The following is a 22,218-nucleotide window of genomic DNA, read 5'->3' as shown; positions in this document are numbered from 1 at the left end:
GTTGATAATAAGCATTTCGTTCAGGAAGGCAGCGGATGTGGCTACAGATCTTGTGAAGTGTGTTCTAACCCATGAGTGGGAGGGGGAGGGGTGTAGGTCATGTTGTCAGTAATAGAGGTAGATGCAATCTGAAATCCTTCTAGAAAGTCTTTGCTTAGCAATGGGTTTGCCTTTGGAACATTCTGTGATGGAGAGGAACAATTTAGGAGTCTTCCTGAACGACTTGGTCTGTTCAAGATAAAAGGCTAGCATTGTTCTGATGTCCAGGGTGTGGAAAATTGCCTTTTGTCTATCCTTGTGAGGTTTAGGGAAGAACGTGGGAAGATGGATAGGTTGATGAATGTGGAAGGAAGAAGGAACTTCAAGCAAATATTTAGGGTGAGGTCTGAGAGTGACCTGCCATAAGACCCCCTATTTCTCCCACATGCCTAGCGGACATGATGGCAGCTAGGAAGGCTACTTTCATGGAAAGATGTAGAAGAGAACATATGGCCAAAGGTTCGAATGGGGCGGTTGTGAGAGATAGAAGCACAAAGGTCAGATCCCACAGGGACATTGGGGGCTCTGGGTTCTGGGTAGAGGCTGCACACTCCCTGGAGGAATCTTGATAATTGAATGAGCAAATTGGGTTATCATAAGGAGTGGTTCTAGAGTAATGCTGTTTGCCCTATTCATTAACTGCATCGATTACCAATAAATTTGGCTGAGGGTGTCTGAATAGGAATTCAAACCCTTTTGAAGGGACGTAATATTTTTTGTCCTCCCTCTTACATGTGGGTGGGATGGTAGCGGGGGGTCTGCAAGATGTTTGTGGCGGGTTCCATGAATGCTGTGTTAATCAGGAGGAGGCAGACGTGTGGAGTATGTCCAAGAGCTCGTGACGTGACTCAAAGATCTCCTCTAGGGGTATCTGGTGTGTGTCTGCTATTCTTTTGAAGAGTTCTTGGAAATTTCTGAAATCGTCTCCAGCAGTAGGCAGAGGGGGGCCTGATAGTCTCGTCTGGTGAGAATGAAGTGGTGGTAGCAGGAGCTGCCTCCTGATCTAAGACTAATTCTGTCTCCTCAAAGGTCAGTTCGGGAGGGGCATCTATTGGCACTGTGAATTTTGGTGAAGAGTGCCTGTGTACCTTCATGGTGCCACTCAGGTTTGGGGCAATACTGTCTATGAGCTGCCCACGGGTCCCAGAATGCCCACTGAGGTGGGAAGGGCTTAGGTGGAGGCCCCCAGGTGACCATACCATCCCTGAAAATCAGGCTGCGGCACATGTTTAGGGCACTGCTGATGTGCAGACCAAACACTGCCTTGTATAGGTGAAGTGTGTTGGGAGGAGAAAGCCTCCCCTTCCTCGTCCTCCTAACTAGAGAAAGGAGGGGCAGATCTAGTTGGTGGAGTGAATGGCAGTGAAAGTACCAAAGAAGTATTGGTACCGAGGAGAGGTGATTCTGGTACTGGGGCAATCGTCAGGTCCTTCGGTGCAAGAAACTGTTGAGGTTGCAGTACCGATGGAGGTATCTGTGTGGAATGCGGTACGGAGAATTGTGGTGGTACTGGAAGACAATGCGGTACCAATGGGAACAGAGCTAGCATAGACCATGCAGAGGATGGCATGGTAATCTGTAGTGCAGTAGTATCTGTTCTGTGCATCATAGAGCCAAGAGGTGACGTTGTCTGTAGTGTGCAGAGTTGCTCGGTACCGAGCGCTTTGTCTGTGCTACTGTTGCTGAGGTAGAGGGGGGCAGTCTTCTCTGCCCTCCTTAGAGCCTGCCACTTAGGGTCTATGGCTTTGACGGAAGCACCGGGACCGGCAGTCCCTGCCGACTCAAAGGTACTAAGCTGCGGCGTGGTCAGTACCGATGTGATGGATAGAATTGGGGAACACTTCCTCTTTGACGCGGTCTTGGTAGGGGGAATGTTAGCTCTCATCTGTCCACGTCCTTTAGGAGACAGTTTCTTTCCTTGCGGGGTAGAGTAGGGGGGTCTGTCGGAAACAACATGTGGTGATAGGGCGACAGGAGAAGTTTATGATCCCAGGTCTGAGGCGGGATGGAGGGAATTCTCCATCAGGATAAGTTTCGGTTTAAGGTCCCTCGCTTTCCTTGTCCGGGCCTTAAGATTGTGGCACTATATACACTTTTGAGGTGCATGAGTTTCCCCCAGGCACCGGACACGTTGCGAGTGTCCGTTGGAGATTGGAATTGCCTCACGACAGGCGGCGTTTAAAGCCAGGAGACCCTGGCATTCTGAGGAAAAATAACGACCCTTAAGGGGATGAAATGAAAAAAAAATTTTTTTTAATGGGGAGAAAAGTAGTAAAGGGATCTTAACCAAAAAACCTAACTGCACTATACTAATTGACTAATCTAACTAAACTAATTCTGAGGTAAAGTGAGTGAAGGCACTGCCAGAGCTCTGACTAGGAACCAAGGCAGTTGAGAAGGAACTGAGAAGGGGGGTGGCCCCACAGTGCTAATCAACTGTCGCCACAGGCGAGAGCTGGAGAGAGCACATGTGTGGCCTGGCCAGATACTCCTGTCAAAGTTCTCCGACTAGAGGCTCAGAGCATACAGTCACCGAAAGTGGAGCTCCCACATGACTCAAAGAAGAACTCTAGGTTGTACACTTAAGTACCTAAAAGGACGCTTCACCAAGGTAGTTGAGGAGATTAAGAACTGAAATGGCCTTCTAAATAAGCTAGCAGGCTCAACTTGGGGAGTTAAAGTGCAAACACTCTGCTACTCATTTGGAGAACAGCAGGAACAATGAGACCAAAAAACACCAAGTGGCTACCAGTCCTTTTTAATATCCTGCCTCCTAACATCAGGTGTTGTATTGCAGCAAACACACAGGAGATGCCACAACTACCACTTTTTAAAAGATACATGAGAGGTGTATTGCCACTGACTCATCAGCACATGACCAATCTGGACTATATTACTGACCATCTCTACAGCGGATGCTGTCACATTATGGTGAGCAGAATGGGAATGAGCTGCTCCCTCTGTCAGAAACTCCTTCATCACCACTCAGCCTTATGAGAGACAGTGTGGCAGCTCGAAGCCAGGCAATCTCTCGTAGAAATTCAACCATTTCAGATGTGGAGTGGTGAGATGTATGGGAAATGACCACACCTGGTGACTCAGGAACAGCTCTGTGTATTGCTGCGGTGCGGTTGAGGACGCTGCACGCCTACCAAAGGCTGCTCATCTCATGCTGGTCTATCCCTGATGCTACTGAATGGCTAAAATGTGTGTGATGTGTACTTAAGCCCTTTGATATTTTTGACTCATACATCTGTTTTATCTCCCTACTTTATATTTTGAACCTTTTCCCATCTTTATTAAGCTACTGGCGCATTTGCTAATAATAGTGGAAATTAGTAAAAACACAACAGAAACCCCCAAACATGTCAACACACTGAATGGTGTATGGGGAGTTACCATAACATCAGTACCAAGGGTATTTAAACCAAAGGGTTTAAACAGGATGCATGATGAGAACATAGCAGCATTGCTTCATTAATTTCTATAAAGCACATTCGTGTAGTGCAATAACAGTTGTCTCTATACCAAGGTGATTGTGAATTTGAAACATGGGGAAAAGAGCTCTTCTATTAGCCCTTTATTTTCCTCCCTTACATTCTCTCTGCATCTTGACTAAACAGAATTTTTTCATATTTTACTGTTTCATTTTCAAAACATGGTCAGTGTTATCAAATAATTCTGCCATTTCTATTCATTGGGCCATTACAGTGTGCTATGTTAGTTCAAAATACAATAAAGGAAATCAGCCTAATTGAAGTGGCTTGAATTTCTTTAAAAATATTCCTCATATTATGTTGTTTTGTTTTGGAGGTTTTGTTTTCACTTACAAAGTACTTGGACTTCAACAATTTCCACCCCACCATCAACCTCAGCCTGGACCAGTCCACACAAGAGATCCACTTCCTGGACACTACAGTGCAAATAAGTGATGATCACATAAACACCACCCTATACCGGAAACCTACTGACCGCTACACTTACCTACATGCCTCCAGCTTCTATCCAAGACACATCACACGATCCATTGTCTACAGCCAAGCCCTAAGATACAACCGACTTTGCTCCAACCCCTCAGACAGAGACAAACACTTACAAGATCTTTATCAAGCATTCGTAAAACTACAATACCCACCTGGGGAAGTGAGGAAACAGATTACAGAGCAAGACGGGTACCCAGAAATCACCTACTACAGGACAGGCACAACAAGGACAATAACAGAACACCACTGGCCATCACATACAGCCCCCAGCTAAAACCTCTCCAGCGCATTATTCACGATCTACAACCTATCCTGGAAAACGATCCTTCACTCTCACAGACCTTGGGAGGCAGGCCAGTCCTCGCTTACAGACAACCCTCCAACCTGAAGCAATACTCACCAGCAACTACACACCATACCACAGAAACACTAACCCAGGAGCCAATCCCTGTAGCAAACCTCGTTGCCTACTCTGTCCCCATATCTACTGTGGCGACACCATCAGAGGACCCAGCCACATCAGCCACACCATCAAGGGCTCATTCACCTGCACATCCACTAATGTTATATATGCCATCATGTGCCAGCAATGCCCCTCTGCCATGTACATTGGCCAAACCGGACAGTCCCTCCGCAAAAGAATAAATGGACACAAATCGGATATCAGGAATGGTAACATACATAAGCCAGTAAGTGAACACTTCAATCTCCCTGGTCATTCTATTACAGATTTAAAAGTCACTATCATTGAACAAAAAAACTTCAGAAACAGACTTCAAAGAGAAACAGCAGAACTAAAATTCATTTGCAAATTTAACACCATTAATCTGGGCTTGAATAGGGACTGGGAGTGGCTGGCTCATTACAGAAGCAGCTTTTCCTTTCCTGGAATTGACACCTCCTCATCCATTATTGGGAGTGGACTACATCCACCCTGATTGAATTGGCCCTGTCAACACTGGTTCTCCACTTGCGAAGTAACTCCCTGCTCTCCATGTGTCAGTATATAATGCCTGCATCTGTAACTTTCACTCTATGCATCCGAAGAAGTGAGGTTTTTACCCACGAAAGCTTATGCCCAAATAAATCTGTTAGTCTTTAAGGTGCCCAGACTCCTTGTTGTTTTTGTAGATACAGACTAACACGGCTACCCCCTGATACTTGCTTTCAGTTGGGACAGAAAGCTTTTGCTTGACAGATGGGGCTCAAAGTGTGTAGCTCTAGTTTTTGCTCCTGCAACATGGAGAGGTCTTATGAAATTTCCAGTGAGCTGTCTTTGCCAAGTTGCTCTGACCTTTTGATATTTGTAGCCTCCTGGGCTTAGTTACCAGCATTTTTCAAAATTACCTTAAAAACGGATTAGGATTCTGCGGAGATATCCTGTGAATTATATGAGGTTCAGTTTGCAATTTAAGAGAATCTTTAAATATTGACTTGGACTTGTGTAGAAAAATAATAGAGCAGAAATTTGCATAATATCTAATAAGAATACTGGAATATTATCTTTTTAATTTACTTTATAATTATTAGTTTTAAAACTAATGAAAAATAAAACAGCAAAGGCTTTCAATACCAATCTGTTAACAGATTTCTGGTTACAAATTCTAATTAACCATGTAATTGTGTCCAAATAGCATCTCTCTGAAATCAAGACTTACTTATTAAATACAGATATCCTTGGATTGTTCTTAAAATACATTTTGGGTTTTTTCTCTTCTGTTTTTGCAATGGGGAAGGAACTCACTGTAACAAGCAAATCAGAAGCACAAGATGATTGATCATCAAAAGAAAAAGCTATGCAAATACAGACCTTATATCAGATTCAGAATACAACAAAGTACAAGTCTTATGAGGAGTTAAGAAAGCAAAGAAAAAGATTATACAAAGAAAAAAGTGAAACAAAAATCCCCAATGATATATACTGAATAATCAAGTTATATTGATCACTTAAATTAACAAAAAAAACATTATTGGGCAAGCCACCATCGTCCAAACTTTTGGCTTCATAGAAGTCCAATTATTTTCCTGTTGCTTGGGTTTTAGCTTCAAAGAGGATTCTAACCTCAACAAAATACCAGCTTTCAGGATAGAAACTGCATTTTATTAATTGCTAGTGGAATTACAGAGGGATAAGTTTAGCTCATTCAGATCAGACTTGAGTCAGAACCCCAATTGTGAATACTGTAATGTACTCTTTGTCCCTAATGCAGATCAGTGCTTTTTCCATGAAAATATTGCTCTAAAATGTTGATCCACAGCATTGTCAAAAAGCACATTATGGTTGTGAGGGGTTGGACCCCCCCCTTTTGGGGTGCCATCGGATGTGCTGGGGTCCCACTGAGCCTGCCTGTCCTACCAGCCTGGGTTTCCCTTACACTGTGCTGCTGTGACAGGCTCTCAAGCCCCTTTCCAGCACACACACAGGCAGGGACGCCCCCAGCTGTAGAATATCACAGAGTCTGTGATCAGCTCTGGGTGGGAGGACTCAGCTAGGACTCCTGTGCACCCACTCTCTGGAGTGTAAACCCAAAATTATATTGTCTTGCGCTGTATAGAGATCTACATAGCGTAAGCTCATAAAAATCCCCCCCTCCCTCAGTGTGGAGGAAGATATGCACTACTCTTTGCCCCCCCCCCTCCCAGTTATGAATTGCACAAACTGGGTTTTGAAATAAACAAAAAATAAGCTTATTAACTACAAAGGTACATTTTAAGTGATTATAAGGGATAACAAACAGAACAAAGCACATTACTGAGCAAATAAAACGAAACTCACAAACTAAACTTAATACACTAAAGAAACAGGTTACAAATAGTAATTTCTCACCCTAAATGTTGTTTTAGGCAGGTTGCAGAGTTTCTGCAGCTCAGGGTTCCAGTTACTTCTCTTCACAGGCTACCCCTGTCTTAGCCTGGACTCAGCCCTTGCCTTTCCCCAGCTTAGTTCCTTTGTTTCTCCAGGTGTATTCAGCAGTCTTCCTTCGTAGGCAGGGAGGCAGTGGAGAAGAGATCTGATTAATTCACTCCCCAGCCTTAAATAGGATTTACATATGGCAGGAACCTTTTGTTTCCCTGTTTGATCCCCACGCCCTTCAGTGGAAAAGTACCATCTCAAGATGGTGTCCTGTACCAGGTGACATGATCACATGACCTTGCAAGGTCAAAGCAACCATGAGCTAAGGTTTATTTGTAATGTTACAGGAAGGAACTTCAGGAAGATGAGAGATCAGCATCTTCAAAGACTCATTGTCTTTCCTAATGGCCCATCCAGGCTCATTACCTACTGTCTGGTGGGCGTTCCCCAAGTACACACACAGTTGTAATTGTTACATAGTCAATATTCCTAACTTCAGATACCGGAATGATACATGTGTACAAATTGGATAATAACATTCAGCAAATCATAACCTTTCCAATGATACTTCACATGACCCATCTTGCATAAAACATATCTTAGATATGCCATATTCATATTATAACAATATTTTATGAAGAATATGAGGTGCAGCGTCACAATGGTAGCCCAACCCTAGCTTAACACAAAATTTGTTGCCAACACTATATAAAAACCAACATAGAGTATGAGAATTCTTATGTATTCTCTCTCGTGTGATCTCCAGTTTTTATAAACTAAATCAAGCCAGCAAAAAAAAAAAAACCTGTTTCTCTGGAGCCCTCATTTACCTGTGGTCTCTGACAAGCTTCAGGCTCTCTCCATGCTAGTCGCTAGCTGTACAAAGCAGTTAGAGTTGATGAAACAGCCCAGGAAGAAGTGTATGCAGTACTTAGATAACGATCATCCCTACATCTCCTTTGCATCAAATATAAATACCTCTGTCCTCCACCTTTGCTCTGTGTCTAATGAAATACAGAATCAGCTCTTGGATGAGGAGCAGCTAGCCAAAGCTGAACCCAGGCAAGATATACGATGCTGGCAGGAGAAAAGGAAGCACTTCAAAGAACTGTCCGCCTCTGACACATCCAGTGGTTGAGGGAACCTGCCTTTAGATTGTGACCCATAGCCTTGGGTTCATTTGGACTCCTTCATGTTATTGGATGCCCAAATAGTCTTGTCAGCAAAAAACACCTAGTTCCATATGCAACGGGGCCTCATCCTATCTGATGCAGGGCCTGGCCAGAGTGTGATCCACACAGTCCTGCCCTCCAGGCTTTACTATTGTAACTCACTGTGCCCAGGAGTTAAGCCACATGAATGAGGTCTGTAAAAAACTCCCACTAGTAAAAAAAAAAAAATACAGCAGCTCATCTGCAACACAGCTTGCTGTGAACACATCCACCCTGGTGCTCTGCTGCTTGTACTGGATCTGCAATGAAAAGAATCTAGTTCAAGGACTCTGTCCTGATATTCGAAGTGCTCCATTGGATTGAACCAAGCCACCTGAGAGATTAGCTCTCCCTTTGCAATGTGACCTCCCACCAAACCTACGTTCCACTGTAACCATAACACTGCCCAGCAGCATAGGGAGGCTCAGAGCACAGGAGCAGGACCTACACTGTGGAACTCACTCCTGGAAGAGAGCAGTTGTCACAGTCTTCACCACTTTCAGAACTCAACGCAAAATATAACTTGTTTGCTCAGTTCTCTCACAGTAGGACCTGCGTGCACCTGCGCACACACAACTCTATTCAAGCTATTTTTGTGATGAAAGAAGAGGAGAGATTGTTATGTCTGTTTCCAAATAGTTAGACATGCTGAGATACTACAGTGATGGAACATACCTAGATAATAATTGATAGGTCGGAAAATGTAACTTTAAACAGGGAATTATCGTTGAGTGGGTGTTACAGACATCATTCATGTGGCTTAACTCCTGGGCACAGTGAGTTACAATAGTATCCCTGCAGGGATTGGTTCTTGGCCCTACACTATTTAATATTTTTATTAATGACCTGGAAGAAAATGTAAAATCATCAATGATAGCTTGCAGATGACAAAAATTGGGGGAGTGGTAAATAATGAAGAGGACAGTTCACAATTCAGGTGATCTGGATCACTTGGTAAGCTGCTCACAAGCAAACAATATGCATTTTAATATGGCTAAGTATATACATCTGTGAACAAAAGTATGTAGGCCCTACTTACAGGATAGCAGACTCTATCCTAGGAAGCAGTGACTCTGAAAGAGATTTGGGGGTTGGGGGGTGGATAATCGGCTGAACAGGAGCTCCCATTGTAACACTGGGGCCAAAAGGGCTAATGTGATCCTTGGATCCATAAACAGAGGAATCTCAAGTAGGAGTGGAGAGGTTATTTTATCTCCATATTTGGTACTAATGTGACCGCTGCTGGAATCCTGTGTCCAGTTCTGGTGCCCACAGTCCAAGAAAGATGTTGATAAATTGGAGAGGGTTCAAAGAAGAGCCATGAGGATTATTAAAGGATTAGAAAACATAATGATAGACTAAAAGAATTCAGTCTAGTTAGCTTACCAAAAGAGAATGTTAAGTGGTGACTTGAGTAACGTCTATAGGTATCTACATATAGAACAAATATTTATTAATGGGCTCTTCAATCTAGCAGCGAGATATAACATATTCCAATGGCTGGAAGTTGAAGCCAGACAAATTCAGACTGGAAATAAGGTGTACATTTTTAACAGTGAGAGTAACTAACCATTGGAACAATTTATCAAGAGTCATGGTGGAATCTCCATCACTGACAATTTTTAAAACAAATTTGAATATTTTTCTTAATGATATGCTCTCGGAATTATTTTGATGAAGTTTTAGATGATTACAATGACCCCTTCTGGCCTTGGAATCTGAAAATCTCTATTATTTCTTCTGACCTCTTTCTCATTTCCTTTCCTTGTCTGCTTCTTTATCTCATTTCCATTATTTCTATCCCCTTTCCATCCCACTGTCCGTCATGTTTTTCTAAGAGTGACAGGCCGTAGTTACAAAAGAAATTGGTTGGTGCTGTAATCCTACACGTAAGAGATTTTTCCGCCTATACTCCATGCTGCCAGCTGCAGGGTGAAATTTATCTCTGTGATCTAGTAAGATTCATTTGCAAACTGCAGCAGATCATGCTACTGTGAAAGGGTGCACCTGCCTTTAGTTTCTCCTCTGGCTGCTTGCTTCTCCCTCTTGTGGGAAAAGTCATCCTATCAGCAGCAGAAGAAAAGGAGCTTATTCACCACCTCAGCCACCGTGGGTCTCAAGCAAGCAGGCTACTGATTTTTCATGCCTTGATGTGATAGTGCTAAAACAAATTGCTAGTAAATAAAGTCCCAGTTGTGGGAGTCATCTGGTTTCTCATCTCCATTACCCAGCATATTTTCTAATGCAAGCCTGATGTATTGAAAGGATAGAGACTAATAACTTCTCTTTCATTCAAGCCCTTCAGTTTTTCTGTTTGGACTTCTACAAGGAAAAATCAAATTAATTTCCCTTTGTTTTTGAAGCAAAAATTAAACTTTGCAAAGTTACCTTTGGGGAGATGCACAAAGTCACACTTCTCCTCCCTGTAGAATTCCTACCTGGTCAGCACTACTTGTGTGCAGTCATTTTCTTCTCTACCGCAGAGTTCCATTTATCACATTGTTCTAAAATATTTCAGCGGGTCTTCGTACCCTCTGCAGACAAACTCCTTTGTTTGCCTCGTTCTATTACATTTTTTCAGTTGTTGTAGTTTGACTGCAAGGGGCACATATGTTGTTAGAAGTTTTAAACTATTGTTCAGATACCTCCAAATTTAAGAAGCAGGTTTATCCATCTCTTCCTTTGCAACTGTAAAAGGAAGCTTTTGTGTGTGTTTGTGTGTGTTGAATGTGGCAGGTCTTGTCATACGGTCACTACTGGTACTAATCATGATGACACAATGATTACAGTAGTTTTTCATTTAGTAACTGATAAGGTTAACATTTGTCAGAGTGAGTGAGTGTTACTGTAGAAAGCCTTATAAGTAAGGTACTTACTTGTAACTCTGTGACATTACAGAATATGATATTGCCATAGTTCACTTCATTTAGCTTTGTAATGGTTTTAATAAGTAGACTTCAGAAGATGTATGATTATATATCTCAGGAATTTCTGGATTTTCTGTGCCCAATACAATACTTTGTAGAAACTTTTTTAAATGTGGATTGCAAAGTGATGTGTGAGCCAAGAATATGAAATGAGTGGCCTGACAAATAAGACATCCAATTAGCTAATCTTTACTTTGCATTGTGATCAGCTATTTTTGCAGCACTGAATACTTTTTTAATTTTATACTTGTCATTATATCCAGTAATTTTGGTCATTTATTCAAATAGTAACCCCCAAAATCTGAATGTTAGATTGTACAGCAGAATGAGCTTGGAGAAAAAAATTAATTACATGTTTTATTCCACTGCGATTTCATTCTGCCTGCCATCAAAGTACAAAAGTATACATTAAAATCTTCTATCCTATTGAGTAGCATTCTTGGATTTTTCAAATTTAGCTATGAACATGGGTCAACTAGTGTCAAGACTGAAAGAACGCAGACTGCAAATGAGTACAGATGAAGGAGTTATGCAGTACATAATGCTAAAACAGGTGGTTTGGAAGAGGAACAAAATGTTTAATAGCTTAAAAGATTGCCGCTCTGCATCTCCAACTAGTGTATCGTGTTTACCAGGCTAAAGAAATAAATTGCTGTCAACTTAGATCTAAGTTTGTTTTTACAGCCTAAAGATTCTTACTTTCAATCTTTAAATCCTTGGTAAGGGATTACTTTATTGATGTATTAAATTCTTCTAAAGTTTAAACAATCAAAAGACTAATACTATAAATAATGGTGTCTTTATATAATTTATATTCTGTAATTGAATGTCTTATTTTATTTCTCTCTGAGGAATTGGTTGCTATCTGTTGCAAAGAGTGTCTTGTGTGCATTGTCACCAAACAGATTATCGTCTGAGCACTCTAGGGTTTATTGTTCTAAAATACTGTATGTTTTTGTTTACAGGACCGTGAACTTCGACATAATAAAGTACTTGTACGATTTCTTGTGAAAACAATCCTCACAGCCATATGGACACTGTGACAATGACTAAAGCAAGCTGTGTTCCTCTATCTACTTAGCTGGCCAGGCAGAGGAGCGTTTTGGCTCTACTGGATTTGTCCAAACAGGTGCTGGCCCAGCATGCAATCTGATGAAAATATTCTGATTGGTCTGGGTGGATCTGAGCAGAGGACTATTTACCAGGGACCCTGGAGTATTTGGAAGCAATGTGTTAATTATAAACAGCAGGGTTTGAGCACAATCTGTTCTACTCTTAATGATGTTATCTTAACACTGAAATTGCCTGAAACCCATTTACTTAGGACTACATTTTGCTCTATGAACTATCCCCTGTGCTTTGAACATGGCAGCAGCCCTTGTTTGTATGCCCAGTCTTTTCACGTCCTCTCCGCAGGAATCTTTGCAATTGCCTGCCAAAGCAGCTTTTCCTAAAGCCACCATTTTAAGAGAGTGGAGCAGCAAAATATAATAAACATAAGTGCATGTTTAAAATCAAACTGGTGTGTGCTTATCTGTGAATCATATATAGATTAGATGTTCAACTCACATATATAGGGATTATGATAGGAAAAACCCCAAATTTATCAGCACAGAATTAATCTTGAGACCGACTTGTAAATGTTAACCTTAAAACCTCCTCTTTATCAAGCTTTTAAAAAAATCAAATTTTAAAATGTATGACTGATAAAACTCTCATTTACATACTAGATGCCAATACTGGCAGGGCTTTTCCACTTGCCAGCTTTCAAGGAGCTTTTTATTTATTTAAATATTCCTATAGTTCTTTTGAGCTCAGCCAGAGTTTCTTGAGTGCAAATTCTTGTGCAGTTCTCAGTGGAAATATTTTAGCATAGTGTGTTATGGAAGCAAAGCAATCGAGTTTGAAGTATACTTGTAAGTACACTCTAAAGCCAGGGTACATGCTATACAGTGGTGCAGCATGGGTTCTTCTGCAGTAACGTGTATGGAAGATAAAGATTCAGCAAGTAACATGATGTACCTGTTGCATGCTATTCTTAGCAGAGAAAACATTGCAGTCTGAGAGCATAAGCTTTCGTGGACTACAGCCCACTTCTTCGGATGCATATAGCTATATGCATCCGAAGAAGTGGGCTGTAGTCCACGAAAGCTTATGCTCTAATAAATTTGTTAGTCTCTAAGGTGCCACAAGTACTCCTGTTCTTCTTTTTGCGGATACAGACTAACACGGCTGCTACTCTGAAACATTGCAGTCTGAAAGAGTTAAAAAGTTGAACATACGTTATCATACCATAAAGTCTTTGTCACACTTGCTGAGAAACTCCAACACTTAATTTTCAAAACATCAGTACTTGAAAAACTTGAATTTTTTTTGTTAACCAAAAATTGTGTATGATAGGGTAACTGTAGTTTGTAATAAACTCTAAATTCCCTTTCATTTTTCAGAATCAGATGCTAGGCTAACTGCTAATTTTTTTTTAATTGCACTAGGAATTTGACCAAGAATGTGCAGTATGGGATTTTGAGAGTTCCAGCATCTATTCCTGGGAGTGAAAGCAGGGGACACTAGTAAATTTTAGCTGGCTGAACACAAACTGGATCACCTGCTGTGTAATACATACCAACAGGAGCACATCACAGCTCTGCAAGCTATGTTGTCTTCCAGTCCAATTCCAGATAAGCTTTAAGATCCTACAAAGTCCTCGAAGGGCTGGGCCCTGACTCTTCTCCACAATCTACCATATCAGTAACGCTGCCATAAGCAAAGCCCAGTTTGAAGCTCTCAAAGATGATGGGTAAGATTTTATTCGTGGCAAATCCAACCTGTGAAATCCCCTTTCACCAGTAATCAGGATGACTCCGAATCCTTCACATGTTCCGAATAAAATGTAAGAAGCATTTTAAAAAAAAGTTCCTAAAATAGAAGTGTGTCCCAGCCACAGTTACATGATTATTCCTGCTATTTCTAGTCAAAAGAAAACTCCATGTGCACACGTGAACAGAATACAAGGGATGGTGGAAAGCAAAGACCTCTAGACCATATACTGCTCTACATAATTTTGTTGGTGCATAGATACTATGGTGGATGGATTTATTAGAGCTATATAGACATCTGAAATGTGAATCTGGCCATCTATAGGGGAGTAGGGGAGCTTTCTTGCCAGGATGTTCAACGTACAAATTATTAAAGAACATTCTCAAATTGTTGTATGATAAAAGAGGAATGCATCTAATGCCAGCCTGACACTGTTTGTTCAATGGATTGGGCAAATGTGCTTACAAGGCAGATCAGCTCCTGAAGTAGATGCAGGAGCTGGGTATACCTTTCAGACCATCCTGAGAGTACGGGACAAACAAAAATCCAACTCTCCCTTTTTTCTTTTCCATGTGTCATTTGGCAGAGTTGTGGGCTACTACCCACCGTATGCTATCCCCAAAGCCTTTAATAAAGCTAATACACCAAACAATATTAAAAATGGAAGGTTGTTCCTAACTCTGAAATGTTCATAGCTCTGAACAAAACATTATGGTTGTTCTTTGAAAAGTTTACAATTAAACATTGACTTAATACAGCTTTGAAACTTTACTATGGAGAAGAAAAATGCTACTTTCACTTTATTTTTTTAGTAGTTTACATTTAATACAGTACTGTACTGTTGGCTTTTTTTGGTCTCTGCTGCTACTTGATTGTGTACCAAATGAGGTGTATGGTTGACTTGTCAGTTCATAACTCTGAGGTTCTACTGTACATGTGTTGTACCAGTCTTCTGGGCCTTTTTGGACCTTTGGTTTCCTTTAACATTGGCCAATGTATGTAAATATATTGATCTTTCTAATGTGACAGCAAATTGAGCCAAATCCAATATTTTTCTTGTCATGCGGTTGCATTAAATTCAGAGTCTCAAATTGCACAACAGTTCAAGTATAGAGGCATCGGGGTTTACCTGCAGCTACTTATTATGTTATGCATAAGGAGTGGGGTCCCGCAGGGATCAGTTCTGGGGCCAGTTCTGTTCAATATCTTCAATGATTTAGATAATGGCATAGAGAGTACACTTAGAAAGTTTGCGGACGATACCAAGCTGGGAGGGGTTGCAAATGCTTTGGAGGATAGGATTAAAATTCAAAATTATCTGGACAAACTGGAGAAATGGTCTAAAGTAAATAGGATGAAATTCAATAAGGACAAATGCAAAGTACTCCATTTAGGAAGGAACAGTTAGTTGCACACATATAAAATGGGAAACGACTGCCTAGGAAGGAGTACTGCGGATCTGGGGGTCATAGTGGACTCACAAATATGAGTCAACAGTGTAACACTGTTCCAAAAAAAGCAAACATCATTCTGGGATGTATTAGCAGGAGTGTTGTAAGGAAGACACAAGAAGTAATTTTTCCACTCTACTCTATGCTGATTAGGCCTCTTCTGGAGTATTGCGCCAAGTTCTGGGCGCCACATTTCAGGAAAGATGTGGACAAATTGGAGAAAGTCCAGAGAAGAGAACAAAAATGATTAAAGGTCTACAAAACATGACCTACAATGGAAGATTGGAAAAAATTGGGTTTGTTTAGTCTGGAAAAGAGAAGACTGAAAGGATCATAACAGTTTTCAAGTATGTAAAAGGTTGTTACAAGGAGGAGGGAGAAGAATTGTTCTTCTTAACCTCTGAGGATAGGACAAGAAGCAATGGGCTTACACTGCAGCAAGAGATGTTTCAGTTGGACATTGGAAAAATTTCCTAATGTCAGGGTGGTTAAGCACAGGAATAAATTACCTAGGGAAGTTGTAGAATCTCCATCATTGGAGATTTTTAAGAGCAGGTTGGACAAACACCTGTCAGGAATGGTCTAGATAATACTTAGTCCTGCCATGAGTGTAGGGGATTGGACTAGATGACTTATTAAGGTCCCTTCCAGTCCTATAATTCTATGATTATTAATTATGTTTATTATGATAGTGCTGAAGGTCTAACCAAGAATGGGGCCCCCGTTGTGCCAGACAGTGTATATGCACAGAGTAGGCGGTTCCTGCCCAAAGAACATACAGTCTAAGTCAGGGGCGGGCAAACTTTTTGGCTTGAGGGCCGCATCAGGTTTTGGAAATTGTATGGAGAGCCGGTTAGGGGAGCCTGTGCTTCCCCAACCAGCCAGGCATGGCCTGGCCCCCACCCCCTATCCCCCTCTGCTTTTTGCGCCCTGATGGTCCGCCCCGGGATTCCTGCCCCATCCAACCCCCCCCCCATTCCCTGACAGCTCCTCCCTGTCCCCTGACTGCCCCCCCAGGACCCCTGCCCCATCCACACCCCCCGCGCTCCCTGTCCCCTGATCGCCCTGGAACTCCCTCACCCCTGGCTGCCCCCTCCTCCCCATCCAACCCCCCTCCTTCCTGACTGACCCCCGGAGCCCCTGCTCCCATTCAACCCCCGATTCCCTGCCCTCTGACCACCCTGACCTCTATCCACACCCCTGACCACCACCCCAAACTCACCTGTCCTCTATCCACTCCCTCCCCCCCATACCCCGGAGCACTGATGGCTGGCGGCGCTGTACAATCTTAACATTCAGAATACCAGGACAGGCGCCCGGCTGGAGCCAGCCACGCCACTGTGCAGCACAGAGCACCGGGTCAGGCCAGGCTCTGCAGTCGCACTGCCCCAGGAGCTCGCAACCCCACACCCCAGAGCATTGCACTGGCGGCAGGGCGAGCTGAGGCTGCGGGGGAGGGGGAACAGCAGGGGAGTGGCCAGGGGCTAGCCTCCCGGGGCAGGAGGTCAGGGGCCGGGCAGGAGGGTCCTGCGGGCCAGATGTGGCCCGCGGGCCGTAGTTTGCCCACCTCTGGTCTAAGTGGACAAGACAGACACTGGGTGGAGGGAAGAGATCGAACACACCAGCAGAGTGAACAATATGATGGCAGCAAATGTGATATTAGTTGCTTGATTTTTTTTCTTACATTTCATAACATCCTTTTTAGAATTACACTATTGCTGAACTTAAAAAATGAATGAAATTTTGGAACTGGAAAAGATGTTTCTGAAAATGACTATATTATTATAACAATTATTTTTTTCAGTATACCCATAAGTGTTTTAGAAAAGTTCTTAGAGACCACAACCAGGTCAGGAACTTAATTGGGATAGGTCCTGTACAGAACAAGACCTCTAGTTACTGCCCAAAGGGCTTATTGTTTAACATAGCACAATTGCAGTTCCTTCTTCCATCATTTTTACTCGCTCCAACCATACTTGAGACTCTGAACATTTGAGCAGAAATCTGGCGGGAATCACTTAGCCTGAAATTTTGAATAAATAATACAGTTCATGGTCCATATTTGGCAAATGTCTGCTGATATACGAGTCAGGGTCAAAAACCTTGACAAATGTCCTGTTATGCAGTGTTCCAACCACAGGACTAAATAGAAGTATTATTGTAGTTTGCAACTGGGAAAATACACATTCACTTGCACTAAGGAATACATATGTCAAGAGACAATTGAAATCTCTTGTACAGTGCTAAACAGAACATTCATTCTTTGGTGCCCGTCTCTTCAATATTTCCATTCTCGCTATACTTCTCAAGCTGCTAAAGCTCAAATGTGGGGCACGATGTATGACAGAGACCCAAAATAAGGGACACAAATTAATTATGCAGGAAACTTAAAATGCTCCTTCCTCTAGTGTAAATAACTCCAGAACATCAGCTTTGTGACTATTTGATGTAAATAATTTTCAACCATAAAAGTGGGAACAAATTCAAATTTGTGAGATGTAGGTAATTTTGGGACTACAATGAGTGATGTCCCTCTAAATGAGGTACATTTGAGAGATATGCAGTTGTCATCTTTGCTAAGGACCCATTAGACAAAACAACTATCCTTAAAAACCGATTCCTCTCTGTGCCCTTTTGAAAGACATCTGTCGGTGATATAAAACTGACTGCTGAATCAGCAGAATAAGAATGGGCAAGGTGATGGAAGTGTGGAGGATTGATTTAGACTTAACTATACTGATGATGAATAGCAGGATTTGTTCCATCAAACTAGAAATATTTCTATGCATCTACATCTATAAATTATTACAATGTGCCTATTACTGTATTGCCTGGGAACTTTCACATTTCATGTTGAGATTTCACTTATATTATCGGTGAAATCCTGACCCCGTTGAATTCAATGGCAAAACTCCCATTGACTCCGGTGAAGCCAAGATTTCACTCCATGTTGATACACATGGTGTGGTCTTTAGAATTGTGGCAAGAAGATAGAGTAAGATAATTATATATTTCATGCTAAAGCAGTCTCGGATGATGACCCCGCATGTTGTTTGTTTTAAGAACTCTTTCACAGCAGATTTGACAAAATGCAAAGAAGATACCAATGTGAGATTTCTAAAAATAGCTACAGCACTCAGCCCAAGGTTTAAAAATCTGAAGTGCCTTCCAAAATCTGAGAGGGACGAGATGTGGAGCATGCTTTCAGAAGTCTTAAAAGAGCAACACTCAGATGCGGAAACTACAGAACATGACCCACCAAAAAAGAAAATCAACCTTCTGTTGGTGGCATCTGACTCATGATGATGAAAATGAACATGCATCGGTCCTCACTGCTTTGGATTGTTATCGAGCAGAACCCGTCATCAGCATGGATGCAAGTCCTCTGGAATGGTGGTTGAAGCATGAAGGGACATACGAACCTTTAGCGCATTGGCATGTAAATCTCTTGCAACACTAGCTACAACAATGCCATGTGAATTCCTGTTCTCACTTTCAGGTGACATTGTAAACAAGAAGTGGGCAGCATTATCTCCTGCAAATGGTAACCAAACTTGTTTGAGCAATTGGCTGAAGTAGGACTGAGTGGACTTGTAGGATCTAAAGTTTTACATTGTTTTATTTTTGAATGCAATTATTTTTTTTACATAATTCTACATTTGTAAGTTCAAATTTCATGATAAATAGATTGCACTACAGTACTTGTATTAGGTGAATTGAAATATACTATTCCTTCTGATTTTTATGGTGCAAATGTTTGTAATCAAAAATAAATATAAAGTGAAAAAGGTACACTTTGTATTCTATGTTGTAATTGAAATCAAAATATTTGAAAATGTAGAAAACATCCAAAAATATTTAAATAAATGGTATTCTATTATTAATAGCGCAATTAATTGTGATTAATTTTTTTAATTGCGTGATTAATCCCCCTTTCCAGTTCCTTTCCAGTTAGTCTTTGAGGACCTTTCTCACGAGCAACTCCTCATTCAAGAGATTGAGAACTTCCTGCGTCTGGGTGGTGGAGGAGGTCCCTTGGGACATGAGAGGAAAGGGGTTCTACTCCCATTATTTCCTAATCCCGAAAGCAAAAGGGGGTCTTAGACCCATTTTGGACCTGCGACGCCTCAACAAGTCTCTCAAGAAGTTGAAGTTTTGCATGATCTCCCTGGCCTCCATCTTCCCCTCCCTGGATCCGGGAGACTGGTATGCCGCTGTCAACTTGAAGGATGCATATTTCCATATTCCAAGGTCACAGACACTTTCTACGTTTCATAGTGGGCAGACGCCATTTTCAATTCACGACACTGTCCTTTGGCCTCTCATCGGCCACAAGGATCTTCACAAAATGTATGGCGCCAATGGCCACTTCCCTGAGACATTGAGGGGTCCAGGTCTTCTCGTCTTGCAATGACTGGCTCATCAAGGGCAGGTCTCAGGAACAAGTGCAGAGGAGCCTCCATCTGGTGCATTCCACCTACTGCAACCTGGGCCTGTTGATAAATGAGAAAAAATTCACCTTAAGGCCAGTCCAACTAATAGAGTTCATCAGGGTGGTTCTCAAATCCATGCGAGCCAGAGCCTTCTTTCCGGAGACGCGTTTTCGGATCATGTCACATGATCTCCCATGTGAAGAACCACCCACTCACCATGGCTCACACCTGTCTGCGGCTGTTGGGCCACGTGGCCATGTGTACATACATGGTCAGTCATGCCCAGCTCTATCTCCAGTCTCTGCAAGCATGGCTGGTGTTGGTTTACATCCCCAACAGGCTCAACCTAGACCGGGCAGTCAGGGTGCCGGATCACATCCTATCATCCCTAGAATGGTGCTTGAACCCTGGGTTGGTGTTGGAGGGAGTTCCCTTTGCGTCCCCATCCTTGTCGCTAAACCTAGTCTCTGATGCTTTGGATCTGGGCTGGGGAGCCCACCTAGGCAAGCTCAGCACACAAGGCCGCTGGCTGCAAGATGATCTAGCCCTCCATATAAACCTCTTGCCAGGCTTTCTTGCCTCTCCTGAGAGGCAAGGTGATGCAGGTCCTCATGGACAATACTGCCGCGGTATATTACATCAACAGGCAGGGCGGAGCCAGGTCATTGGCCCTTTGCCAAGAAACTCTCTGCCTTTGGGACTTCTATATGTGGTGTGCCATTCATCTGATAGCCACGCATCTGTCCAGGACCAGGAACATGTTAGCAGATCGCCTCAGCAGAACCTTCTCGTCTCGCTCTATCCAGAAGTGGGGGATTCCCCAGGTGGACTTGTTCGCATTCCGTCAGAACAGGAAATGCCATGTGATCCATTCACTCCGGGGGATGGACAGGGGTTCCCTGTCAGATGCTTTCCTGCTCCCATGGTCAAGGGCTCTGATGTACGCCTTCCCGCCAGTGCCGTTGATCCACAGAGTCCTTGTAAAAATCAAACAGGACAGGCCAAAGGTTATCCTGGTAGCCCCCGAGTGGCCTTGTCAGCACTGGTTTGGCATGCTGCTGGACCTTTCGGTAGCTGCCACGTTGCAGCTACCTCTCTGGCTGAACCTGCTGTCCCAGAACCATGGCAGTCTTCTGGACCCAAACCTGGTGGCCCTGCACTTGACAGCTTGGCTACTACATGGCTGAATGCAGAAGAGCGGGAATGCTCGGCCCTGGTTCAACAGGTCTTGTTGGGTAGCAAAAAGCCCTCCACCAGAGCAACTTACCTGGCCAACTGGTTCATGTGCTGGGCTTCAGAATGACATATCCGGGCTGAGCAGGTCTCGCTGCAGGTGATCCTGGACTATCTTCTGCACCTCAAACTCCAGGGCATGTCCCTGTCATAGATCAGGTTCCACCTGGCCGCTATTTCGGCTTTCCACCCTCCGTTCCAGGGCAGGTTGGTCTTCGCTCACGACATGACAGTCTGGTTTTTGAAAGCTCTGGAGCATCTCTACCCTCATGTCCGGGACCCTGTCCCTCTCTGGGACTTGAATCTTGTGCTGTCAAGACTCATGGAGCCTCTCTTCGAGCCTCTGGCTTTCTGGTCTCTTCTCCTTCTCTCCTGGAAGTTTTTGTTCCTGGTTGCGGTAACGTCCGCCCGCAGGGTATCTGAGATCAGGGTGCTTACTTCAGAACCACCCTATATTGTATTCTACAGGGATAAAGTCCAGTTGTGGCTGCACCCGGTGTTCCTGCCCAAGGTAGTTTCCCATACCGGCCAGGACATATACTTACCTGTCTTCTTCCTGAAGTCTCATAAATTGGAAGAGGAATGTGGACTGGACATCAGGAGGGTGCTGGCCTTCTATATCAACAGGACAAAGCTGTTTCGCAAGTCAGCGCAGCTGTTCATTGTGGTGGCAGACAGGATGAAAGGTCGCCCAGTGTCTGCTCAAAGGATTTTGTCCTGGAGTACAGCCTACATCCGCTACTGCAAGGCGCTAGCAAAAATGCCTCCACCAGCAATAGTCAAAGCGCACTCAACTAGGGTGCAAGTGACATCAGCAGCCTTCCTGGCTCAGATGCCAATCCAAGAAATCTGTAGAGCTGCTGCCTGGTTGTCTGTCCACACATTGATGTCCCATTATGAACATACCCAGCCGGCCCGAGACAATACTGGCTTCGGCAGAGCAGTGCTGCAAGCTGCAAGACCATGAACTCTAAGCCCACCTCCATTGACACTGCTTGTGAGTCACCTAGAATGGAATCTCATGAGCAAGCACTCGAAGAAGAAAAAAGTTACCTACCTTTCGTAACTGTTGTTCTTCAAGATGTGTTGCTCATGTCCTTTCCATTACCCACTCTCCTGCCCCCCTGTCGGAGTTGCCGGCAAGACGGAACTGAGAGGGTGTAGGGACAATGGTGCCTATTATACCAACGCATGAGCGCCACATTCAAGGGCGTGCCACTGCCAACCCTACAGATACCTCTAAAGCAAAAATCTCTGACGACTATGCACG

At 43.1% G+C, this 22,218-nt stretch overlaps 1 protein-coding gene across 11 annotated transcripts in view; it reads left to right on the top strand.

Moving 5' to 3' along the window:
• The window catches only part of ORC5 (origin recognition complex subunit 5), a 167,181-nt gene that overhangs the window by 137,804 nt on the left and 7,159 nt on the right, over positions 1–22,218 (top strand). For 3 of the 11 annotated variants that reach the window (XM_042859354.2, XM_042859355.2, XM_065558631.1), the window contains exon 15: positions 13,507–18,339. The exons of 1 other annotated variant lie outside the window; for it this stretch is intronic. In XM_042859354.2, the coding sequence (XP_042715288.1) occupies positions 13,507–13,585 (79 nt within the window). In that variant the 3' untranslated portion in view covers positions 13,586–18,339. 7 more of the 11 variants (XM_005305804.4, XM_065558774.1, XR_010590818.1 and 4 more) reach the window with 6 other exon arrangements.

This window comes from Chrysemys picta, chromosome 1 (assembly GCF_011386835.1).
Source record: "Chrysemys picta bellii isolate R12L10 chromosome 1, ASM1138683v2, whole genome shotgun sequence".
Lineage (NCBI taxonomy): Eukaryota > Metazoa > Chordata > Testudines > Emydidae > Chrysemys > Chrysemys picta.
The sequence above is the reverse complement of the archived record's forward strand: the minus strand, read 5'-3'. Positions and strand labels throughout refer to the sequence as shown.